This window comes from Rana temporaria, chromosome 1 (genome assembly GCF_905171775.1).
Source record: "Rana temporaria chromosome 1, aRanTem1.1, whole genome shotgun sequence".
Lineage (NCBI taxonomy): Eukaryota > Metazoa > Chordata > Amphibia > Anura > Ranidae > Rana > Rana temporaria.
The window spans coordinates 619,757,881-619,770,027 of record NC_053489.1 but is presented as its reverse complement, the minus strand read 5'-3'; the positions used below and the strand labels follow the sequence as shown (position 1 = coordinate 619,770,027).

General features: G+C 40.7%; 1 protein-coding gene across 1 annotated transcript in view; it reads left to right on the top strand.

Moving 5' to 3' along the window:
* Positions 1-12,147, top strand: part of POLN (DNA polymerase nu) — a 268,106-nt gene that overhangs the window by 75,807 nt on the left and 180,152 nt on the right. The window contains exons 8-11 of the mRNA XM_040335297.1: positions 2,305-2,388; positions 6,279-6,371; positions 9,305-9,361; positions 10,533-10,586. Of these exons, the coding sequence (XP_040191231.1) occupies positions 2,305-2,388; positions 6,279-6,371; positions 9,305-9,361; positions 10,533-10,586 (288 nt within the window). The remainder of the gene's footprint in view (positions 1-2,304; positions 2,389-6,278; positions 6,372-9,304; positions 9,362-10,532; positions 10,587-12,147) is intronic.

The following is a 12,147-nucleotide window of genomic DNA, read 5'->3' as shown; positions in this document are numbered from 1 at the left end:
AAAGCATGGTGGTGGTTCACTGATGTTTTGGGGGTGTGTGAGCTCGAAAGGCACAGGGACTCTTGTGAAAATTGATGGCAAGATGAATGCAGCATGTTATCAGAAAATACTGGCAGACAGTTTGCATTCTTTTGCATGAAAGCTGCGCATGGGACGCTCTTGGACTTTCCAGCATGACAATGACCCTAAACACAAGGCCAAGTTGACTGTCCAGTCATTACAGCAGAAGGTTCTGGAGTGGCAATCAGTCTCCTGACCTTTAATATCATGGAGGTACTCTGGGGAGATCTTAACTAGTAGCCGACCAGCCACCGTCATTATACGGCGGCAGGTCGGCTCTCCTGGGCGAGAGCCCGTAGCTATACGTCCTATCGTATAGCCGCCACTAGGGGGCGCGTGCGCGCCGCCGGAGGCGCGCGCGCGCGCTCCCCGCTCGCCCCCGACTCCCGTGCGTGTGCCCGGCGGGCGCGATCGCCGCCGGGCACACGCGATCGCTCGGTACAGAGCGGGGAACGGGAGCTGTGTGTGTAAACACACAGCTCTCGTTCCTGTCAGCAGGGGAAATGCTGATTTTCTGTTCATACAATGTATGAACAGAAAATCAGTGTTTCCCCTAGTGAGGCCACCCCCCCCCCCCCACAGTAAGAACACACCCAGGCATACTTAACCCCTTCCCCGCCCCCTAGTGTTAACCCCTTCACTGCCAGTGGCATTTTTATAGTAATCTAATGCATTTTTATAGCACTGATCGCTATAAAAATGCCAATGGTCCCAAAAATGTGTCAAAAATGTCCGAAGTGTCCGCCATAATGTCGCAATACCGAAAAAAAAATCGCTGATCGCCGCCATTACTAGTAAAAAAAATATTAATAAAAATGCCATAAAAATACCCCCTATTTTGTAAACGCTATAACTTTTGCGCAAACCAATCAATAAACGCTTATTGCGATTTTTTTTACGAAAAATATGTAGAAGAATACGTATCGGCCTAAACTGAGGAAAAAAAATGTTTTTTTATATATTTTTGGGGGATATTTATTATAGCAAAAAGTAAAAAATATTCATTTTTTTCAAAATTGTCGCTCTATTTTTGTTTATAGCGCAAAAAATAAAAAACGCAGAGGTGATCAAATACCACCAAAAGAAAGCTCTATTTGTGGGAAAAAAAGGACGCCAATTTTGTTTGGGAGCCACGTCGCACGACCGCGCAATTGTCTGTTAAAGCGACGCAGTCCCGAATCGCAAAAAGTACTCTGGTCTTTAGGCAGCAATATGTTCCGGGGGGTAAGTGGTTAAATATGTGCTTCATGCAAAACAACCAAAGACTTTGCATGGAGGAATTTGCCAAGATGAATAGACAGCTATACCACCTGCAAGAATGTGTGGCCTCATAGACAACTATTACAAAAGACTGCATGCACGCTGTCATTGATGCTAATGGGGCAATACACAGTATTGAGAACTAAGGGGATGCAGATTTTTGAACAGGGGTCAATTCATTTTGTTTACTTTTTGCCATGTTTTTATTTTTTTTGATTGTACAATTCTGTTATGACCTACAATTGAATGTGAATCCCACAAGAAATTAAAGAAATGTGTTTTGTCTGCTCGCTCATTGTTTCTTTAAAAACGGTGCATTCTGTATATTACCAAATCTCCAGGGGTAATACTGTAGCTGTCAGCAGGAGGCAGAGAAACAGCAGTACACTAGTGTTCTCAGTGAAGAGCTGTGCATGTGCAGCCGGGGGGTGTTCTGCACAAGTCTTGGCCATTGAAAGACAGACAGGCTGTGCTCCCAGCACAGCCAGAAAACTGAGCATGCTAGGGTGGATGTTCTACTGTGTCTAACGTGGTAAGTTTGAAATAGAAAAGTAGGGGGACTGGCAGGATCACCAGGGGTTTCATACAAAGGAAGCAATGCTAAGAGAACATGATCATTTTTAAATCCAGTCCATGGTAAAGCAGACACATACCAGGAATATGCAATGTTGGTGTAACAAACACTTTAAGCCCATTCACTTTAAACTACTCCTTAATACGCCTCAACAAAAAAAGCCACCTACACCCTTTTAGATCAATGCAGCGTATCACAACTTGCACTAATTCACATCTGTGTTTTGTGGTGTACTGAAGGGCAGATGCTTACACTGTTGATGTGCATTGGGGTGCCATTCAGGAAGTAGTAATTGTTTGATTCCAGAGGATTGTAGCGTATTGTATACTTGGTTCGTGCATGAACAATAAATGCAGTATTATAATAGTATGCTAATTTAGTTAAAATGCATTTTATTTTTTGTTTTGTAGATGCATCTTAAAGACTTGGAACATGAGGCCCACCTTGCTGCAGGGGAAAAGTTTAGATTAACAAGCAGTAAGGAACTTAGAGAGGTGGGCATGTTAACTTGTCTATAAGAAGATAATCATAAAAGGTGAAATAAATAAACTGCATGATCTCTGGTAATGGTAAATGTGCCACCTTCTGCATCCATGCTGAACTTCACAAGAGGTACCAGTCTGAAATGAAGTATGCACATATTTACCTGACAGATGAAAAATACGCCGCCTTTATTTATCATAAAATAAGAACTGTCCGTGTTGTAATGAGCAACCTATTTTTTCCTTAAAATTTTTTTTTCACTTGCACATAAAAATAAAATGATTTGATTACTATGGTAAATGCATACAGTTCTTACATGTTGATATATGAAGAAAATTTTTGTCCTCTGTTTTGTACTGTTTTTACAATATATTTCAATTTTTGCTGCCAAATTGGGATAACATCCAGTTTATATTTGTTGCATGTTCCTATTCACTTAGCATAACTTAAAATATGTAACATGTTCTGCTTACCATTTTAGAATGCTTGTCCATTCACACACAGAGCCACAGCTCGACCCCGTCCTTCTGTCTCTCCTCATTGGCTTACTAGCTGTGATTGACAGCAGAGGGAGCCAATTGCTCAGCCAATGAGGAGTGAGAGTCCCTGGAGAGCCAAGGCTCTAGTGCACATCGCTGGATTGAGATGGGGTTCTGGGGATTACTCGGGGGGCTGCTGCACAGAGAAGGTTTTTTACCTTCATGCATGAAGGTAAAAAACCTTGACCTTGTAGTACCACTTTAAAGTCTATGTCCAACAAACCTTTTGTTTTTAAGTTTTAGGCAGAATGGGAAAGGATTAGAACCTACGTCTGTCCAGTGAGTAAGAGCTGAACCAACAAGCACTAATGCAAAAATCAGCACATACAGTGTCTTAAAAGTATTCACCCCCTTGGCATTTTTCATGTTTTGTTGCCTCACAACCTGGAATTAACATGGATTGTTTGAGGATTTGCATCATTTAATTTACAGAACATGTCCACAACTTTGAAGATGTTTCATTCTTTTTTTTATTGTGAAGCAAACAACAAATAGGACAAAATAACAGAAAAAGTCCATGTGCATAACTATTCACCCCTCTCTCCAAGTCAATACTTTGTAGAGCCACCTTTTGCGGCTATCACAGCTCCAAGTCGCTTTGGATAAGTCTCTATGAGCGTGCCACATCTTACCACTGGGATTTTTGCTTATTCCTCCTTGCAAAACTGCTCCAGTTCCTTCAAGTCTGATGGTTTGCGCTTGTGAGCAGCAATTTTTAAGTCTGACCAGAGATTTTCTATTGGATTAGGGTCTGGGCTTTGACTAGGCCATTCCAACACATTTACATGTTTCCCCTTAAACCGCTCAAGTGTTGCTTTAGCAGTGTGTTTGGGGTGATTGTCCTGCTGGAAGGTGAACCTTCATCCTAGCCTCAAATCACACACAGAGTGGTACAGGTTTTGTTCAAGAATATCCCTGTATTTAGCACCATCCATCTTTCCCTCAACTCTTACCAGTTTCCAAGTCCTGACTGCTGAAAAATATCCCCACAGCCTGATGCTGCCACCACCATGTTTCACTGGGGATGGTGTTCTTTGGGTGATGTGATGTGTGACTTCTGAAGGGAATTGGTTGCACCAGAGCCTTTTATGGGCTTCATAACAAAAGGGGGTGAATACATACGCACATGCCAATTATCAAGTCGGTGCAATGATAATTTATTGGTTCCAGATAGAGTATGAACTTTACAGTTACATTCTACCCATAAAATGTAAAAAGCATTACAAATCTTATTTCACAGAAAGCACCACAAATATATTTTAGGTGACAAGAAAAACAAAACACTAAAATAGCCTTCTTGTTAAAGCGGATGTGCCATGGGAAAAAAATATTAAAAGCCAGCAGCTACAAATACTGCAGCTGCTGACTTTTAATATTAGGACACCTACCTGTCCTGGAGTCCAGCACCAATCGCAGCAGAGGACGAGCGATCGCTCGTCTCTCTGCTGCTCCCCCCGCCATCCACGCTGAGGGAACCAGGAAGTGAAGCGCTGAGGCTTCACTGCCTGGTTCCCTACGGCGCATGCGCGAGTTGCGCCGCGCCCGCCGATTGGCTCCCGCTGTGTGCTGGGAGCCGAGTGTTCCCAGCACACAACGGGGGGGGGGGGGGTGACGGGATGTGACGGAATGCCCGTCTTTTGCCCGTAAATGCCGAGCCGGAAGTGGGTGCAAATACCTGTCTTTAGACAGGTATCTGCACCCCCCTCCCCCCTGAAAGGTGTCAAATATGACACCAGAGGGGGGGAGGGTTCCGATCAGCGGGACTCCACTTTAGGGTGGAGAACCGCTTTAATATATGAGCATCAAATCTAGGAAAGAGCAAAGCAAGCACACACAAGGCAGACATCACAAACTCACTAACATGACAATTATCATTTTTTTATTTCTGAAAAATAATTTTATGCATTTATTTTTCTAATTTTTCTACACCAACTTAGACTTTTGTGTTCTGATCCATCATATATAATTCAGATTAAAAAACATTGAACTAAAGGCTATAATGTAACAAAATAGGTAAAAAGCCAAGGGGGTGAATACTTTTGCAAGGCACTGTAGCTGTGTTACCTTACTGACTACTGGAGGTGTGTGTATCACGAGAGTGGCTGGCCAAAATTACAAATCCTTTGGTAGATATACAAGTGGCCATATGTATTTTAACCATGTATCATGGTGTTTGCCTGGAGTTCCACTTTAAAGTAAGCTCATGAGGATAGAACTGTGGGAAATGCCATTGCGCTTAAAGTTGTAGCCTCTGAAGTTATCATTCTGATCCTGGGTTCATCAACCATTGGGCCACTGACTTGGGAAAAAATGTGTGGTTTGGGTTTTCAATCTGCTTTTGCTGCATACTTCTTTTATGTAGGTGACCCACTAGATACTAGAGCCAGGATTGAAATGACCACCCCAGAGCCTGCACTCTTAACATGCAACTTTCAGGCCCCATACACACGACTGAGTTTCTCGGCAGAATTCAGCCAGAAACTCGGTCAGAGCTGGATTCTGCCGAGAAACTCGGTCGTGTGTACACTTTTCAGCGAGGAAGCCGACGAGGAACTCGTCGGGCCGAAAAGAGAACATGTTCTCTATTTCCTCGTTGTTCAATGAGGAAAGTCGGCCTGCCGAGATCTCGGCGGCTTCCACACTGAACTCGACGAGGAACTCGTTGTGTTTGGCACGTCGAGTTCCTCGGACGTGTGTACGGGGCCTAACAGCAAGTTAGCAAATGCAGGCCCCATATTTTTTTTAACAGGTTCATAATTAGAGCATGGTGTTCAAAGTCTAAGGCCCCATACACACCATAGAATCTATCCGCAGATAAATCCCATCAAATGGGTTTCTGCGGATAGATCCTATGGTGTGTACACTCCGTCGGATATTTATCCGCAGATAAATCTCCCCTGGGATGGATTTCCAGCAGATGGATATTTGCTGACATGCTCAACAAATCCATCTGCTGGAATCCATTCCAACGGATGGATCCGCTCGTCTGTACAGACTTACCGGATCCATCCGTCCAAAGGGATTCCCCGCACGCGTCGTAATGATTTGACGCATGCGTGGAATTCCTTATATGACAGCGGCGCGCCCGTCGCCGTGTCATAATAGCGGCGACGGCGCGACACGTCATCGGCAGAGGATTTCAGCGCGGATTTCAATGCGATGGTGTGTACACGCCATCGCATAGAAATCTTCTGAAATCCTCGAGAGGATTTATCCGCGGATACGGTCCGCTGGACCGTATCTGCGGATAAATCCTCTCGTGTGTATGGGGCCTGATTCTCTTTTTAGATTTCAGAATATTTAAACTCTTGTATTATGTTACATGGGTGCTTCCTCTCCAATTACAAATGTTATTATTGTAGGTGCTTTATGGAAAGCTGCATTTGCATCTCAAGTGCAAAACCAAGCTTCCTCGGACAAACCTGTGCCATTTTCCATCTACAGCAGAGCCAGCGGTAATCACTATATTTAATGTTTACAAAGTTCTCTGAATTTTTATACATGTAAGTGGTATCTTTCAAACTCAGGAGCACTTTATTAAATTGTATGGGCATACAGTTAGGTTTATTTATTTGGACACAGGCACAATTTTCATACTTTTGGCTCTGTATGCCACCAGAATAAAATTAAAATGAAACAATCCAAATTAATTTGAAGTGCAGACTTTCAGATTTAATTCAAGGCAATGGGTTGTACATAAATCTCAAGTACAAATTTTAAAAAAAGGCAACCATTTGTATACACAGTCCCCCCATTTTAGTGGCTCAAATGTAATTGGACAAATGAATATAATCATAAATGAAATGTTAATTTTTAATGTTTTGTTGAAAATCCTTTATTGACAATGACTGCCTGAAGTCTGGAACCCATGGACATTACCAAAGACTGTGTTTCCTCTTGTCTGATGCTTTGCCATGCTCTAACTGCAGCTGTCTTCAGTTGTTCTTTGTCTGTGTCTCTTTCTGTCTTTAGTTTTGCCTTCAGCAAGTGAAATCCATGCTTAATTGGGTTTAGATCAACTGACTCGGCCATTGCAAAATATTCCACTTATTTTCCTTCAAAAGCTCCTGGGATGCTTTTGCAGTGTGTTTTGGATCATTGTGCTTTTGTACTGTGAAGCGCTGTCCAATCAACTTTGCTACATTTTGCTGAATCTGGGCTGACAGTATATCTCTGTACACTGCAGAGTTTTTCTTCCAGTCATTCTGGTACAGATTAATCTTATGTAAAAATTCCTAAGGAAAAAACCAAAGGAAAACACTGCGCTAATGAGTGATAATAAAAAATGATGATAAGTGACAAAAGCAGCTAGTACCTATTGCTCATAATACCCAAAGCAAAAAAAACGTACATACAAAAGAAGGTACAGCGCTAATGTGAATGAAATAAATAGTGAATGAACCAGATAAATAGTGAGTTAACAAAATAATCTGTGACTTAATATACAAAACAAATTAATTGTATTGGTGAAAAATTCCTTATAATGTCCAAAAGTGAGAAGGTTAATATGCTGATCCTCCACCAATTAATGATTGAATATAGGTGATAAATAGCAATAATAATATAAGTCAGTGAAAAAAGTCCAATGGTAAAACAAACGAGATTCCTAGTCTTCCACCAAGAGAAAACACCCGTGTGATGGTATTCCAATCTGCTTACCAGATTCACTGACCGTTTGTGCGGTCAGATAGAGCCCAGAGATGTTTTAAAGTCCTCTCAAGTGGACTATATACCAGCAGGTTACACAAATCGAATCATCTACTGCTCCAAAACTTCAGATGTAATGAGGATGCGCTCATACATTCAAAGAAAAAGAACAAGAAATAGCTCCATGGTGAAGTACTGTATGTAAGGATTTATTAATGAGGAAAAAATTGCACTTACAATTCAGTTGATAAAAAAAGGCCTGTCATGGATCCCAGCGCATGCAGCGCGTGCTGACAATCGAATCCTGGTGGCTGTGCTCAGTGTGTATAGCTCTCTCCGTGTGAGCGATGACAAGGTATGCTTAGGCCACTCCGGAGTGGCCTAAGCATGCGCTGGGATCCATGACAGGCCTTTTTTTATCAACTGAATTGTAAGTGCAATTTTTTCCTCATTAATAAATCCTTACATACAGTACTTCACCATGGAGCTATTTCTTGTTCTTTTTCTTTGAATGTATGAGCGCATCCTCATTACATCTGAAGTTTTGGAGCAGTAGATGATTCGATTTGTGTAACCTGCTGGTATATAGTCCACTTGAGAGGACTTTAAAACATCTCTGGGCTCTATCTGACCGGTCAGTGAATCTGGTAAGCAGATTGGAATACCATCACACGGGTGTTTTCTCTTGGTGGAAGACTAGGAATCTCGTTTGTTTTACCATTGGACTTTTTTCACTGACTTATATTATTATTGCTATTTATCACCTATATTCAATCATTAATTGGTGGAGGATCAGCATATAAACCTTCTCACTTTTGGACATTATAAGGAATTTTTCACCAATACAATTAATTTGTTTTGTATATTAAGTCACAGATTATTTTGTTAACTCACAGATTAATCTTAGTTTCATCCGTCCAAAAAATGCTTTTCCAGAACTGGTCTGGCTTTTTTAGATGTTTGTTTAGTCTAATCTGGCTTTTCTATTCTTCAGACTTATGAATGGTTTGCACCTTGTGGTGAACCACATCAGGGTACATGGGGCACATCAGGGTACATATGGCACATCAGAGCACATCAGGGTACATGGGCCACATCAGGGCACAGCACGGTACATGGGGCACAATCAGGGCACATGGGGCACAATCATGGCACATGGGGCACAGGTCAGCGTTTACTTGTTGTCGTTTTCTTCAAATGCAGAGTAGCGCAGGAAGCGTCTGTCATAAGTTTACTTCTCATGTCACGCTGCAGTGAAGGGGTTAACCCCTAGGGGGCGTTAAAGGGTTAAGTGTGTACTAATGTGTTTTTTCTAACTGTAGGGGGGGCGTGCCTGGACGTGTGACATCACTGATTGTCGTTCCCTATGACAGGGAACAGACGATCAGTGACAAGTCACAGAGAAGAACGGGGAAGGTTTGTTTACAATCACCTCTCCCCGTTCTTCAGCTCCTGTGACCCGATCGCGGGACACCGGCGGCGATCGGGTCCGCGGGCACAGTCATGGTGCCAAAAGGGACGTGCATGTACATCCATGTGCCCAGCCGTGCCATTCTGTCGACAAATATTGTCGTGCGGCGGTCCATAAGTGGTTAAATATTACATGAATCCTTCTTACCTACAAACTGTATACAATATCAAAAAACGGTAGTATATTACCTGTTTTTATATTGTACAATTTAGGATTAAAGGTTTGATAGCGAACTACAAAGTACCAACGTGTTTTTTGTTTCTTCTAAAGCTACATCTACTTAAAGATCTACATCCACTACCCAAAATAATTTTAGAGTTCAGACAAGTAAGTTTTATATATAGTTTCTGATGATGTACTTTATTTATAAAGATACTTGAGTTTTTGGACTGTTTTTATAAATATAATATACAATAAATATAAAATGTATTTTCACAATTTAAATATATATATATATATATATATATAGATGTTATAGATGTTAATGTTGTCACCTCCAGCTATCTCTCTATCCTCTGTGCTAATTGCCTCTATTGTGTGTGTGAAGATGTCCTGTGTTTACGTGTTGAGATTGTGTATTGTACAGCAGATAGTGAGGAGCCTGGACGTCTGGTCTCCTGTCTGGCTAGAAGATTAGATAATTAGCTCATGTTAATTATTGTTCTCCTGAGGCTACCTGTGGGTTTTCTTTGTATCCTGGGTGATTCTTCTGCTTGTGTTAAACACCAAATTTAACACAAGTGCTCCCCATTCACACCTGACACTTTGTAATACTAACGAGTCACATGATACCAGGAGGGAAAATGGCTGATTGGGCCCAATTTGGACATTTTCACTTAGGGATGTACTCACTTATGTTGCCAGCGGTTTAGACATTAATGGCTGTGTGTTGAGTTATTTTGAGGGGACAGCAAATTTACACTTATACAAGCTGTACACTCACTACTTTACATTGTAGCAAAGTGTCATTTCTTCAGTGCTGTCACATAAAAAGATATAATAAAATATTTACAAAAATGTGGATAGTGTGTGTGTGTGTGATGTATGTGTGTGAATGTATGTATATATGTGTGTGTGTGTATATATATATATATATATATATATATATATATATATATATATATATATATATATATATATACATACACACACACACACACACACACACACACACACACACACACACACACACACACACACACACATACATACATACACACACACACACACACACACACACACACACACATATATATATATATATATATATATATATATATATATATATATATATATATATATATATATATACATATACACACACACACTATCTTACAAAATATTGTAAATATTATTATTATTATTATATCTTTTTATGTGACAACACTGAAGAAATGACACTTATATATATATATATGTATTTAGTTTTGTGATGATTTTGTTTTAGATGGCTGTCATATCTGAAAACAACCATTACTTATTATATTTTCTTTTTAAGATACAGAAGATAAAATCAACATTTGTGGATGGACTTTCAACCTGTATGACCAAGGTAGATAAAAAAAAATCTGACCCAAAATACATTAGGAAGCCAACACATTTGTGTTTTTACTCACTGTTGGTATGTTTTCTGACATATATATATACACACACACACACACACACACACACACACACAGTGCCTTACGAAAGTATTCGCCCCCCTTGAACTTTGCGACCTTTTGCCACATTTCGGGCTTCAAACATAAAGATATAAAACTGTAATTTTTTTTGAAGAATCAACAACAAGTGGGACACAATCATGAAGTGGAACAAAATTTATTGGATATTTCAAACTTTTTTAACAAATAAAAAACTGAAAAAACTATGGACAGAGTCTCCCACCTCAGCTGTAGATCTCTGCAGTTCATCCAGAGTGATCATGGGCCTCTTGGCTGCATCTCTGATCAGTGTTCTCCTTGTATGAGCTGAAAGTTTAGAGGGACGGCCAGGTCTTCGTAGATTTGCAGTGGTCTGATACTCCTTCTATTTCAATATTATCGCTTGCACAGTGCTCCTTGGGGTGTTTAAAGCTTGGGAAATCTTTTTGTATCCAAATCCGGCTTTAAACTTCTCCACAACAGTATCTCGGACCTGCCTGGTGTGTTCCTTGTTCTTCATGATGCTCTCTGCACTTTAAACGGACCTCTGAGGCCCCGTACACACCATAGAATCTATCCGCAGATAAATCCCATTGAATGGGTTTCAGCGGATAGATTCTATGGTGTGTACACTCCGGCGGATATTTATCCGCGGATCTTTCCGAATTCCAGCAGATAAATATTTGTCGACATGCACAGAATATCTATCCGCTGGAATCGGATCCCACGGATGGATCCGCTGGTCTGTACAGACTCACCGAATCCATCCGTCCAAAGGGATCCCCCGCATGCGTCGTAATGATTTGACGCATGCGTGGAATTCCTTATATGACAGCGTCGCGCACGTCGCCGCATCATAATCGCGGCGACGGCGCGACACGTCATCGCCAGAGGATTTTGGCGCGGATTTCAATGCGATGGTGTGTACACGCCATCGCATAGAAATCTGCTGAAATCCTCGAGAGGATTTATCCGCGGATACGGTCCGCTGGACCGTATCCGCGGATAAATCCTCTCGTGTGTATGGGGCCTCAGACTATCACAGTGCAGGTGCATTTATATGGAGACTTGATTACACACAGGTGGATTCTATTTATCATCATTAGTCATTTAGGTCAACATTGGATCATTCAGAGATCCTCACTGAAAGTAAAGGGGCTGAATAATTTTGCACGCCCAATTTTTCAGTTTTTTATTTGTTAAAAAAGTTTGAAATATCCAATAAATTTCGTTCCACTTCATGATTGTGTCCCACTTGTTGATTCTTCAAAAAAACAAAACAGTTTTATATCTTTATGTTTGAAGCCTGAAATGTGGCAAAAGGTTGCAAAGTTCAAGGGGGCCGAATACTTTCGCAAGGCACTGTGTATGTATATGTGTATATATATATATATATATATATATATATATATATATATATATATATATATATATATATATATATATATATATATATATATATATATATATATA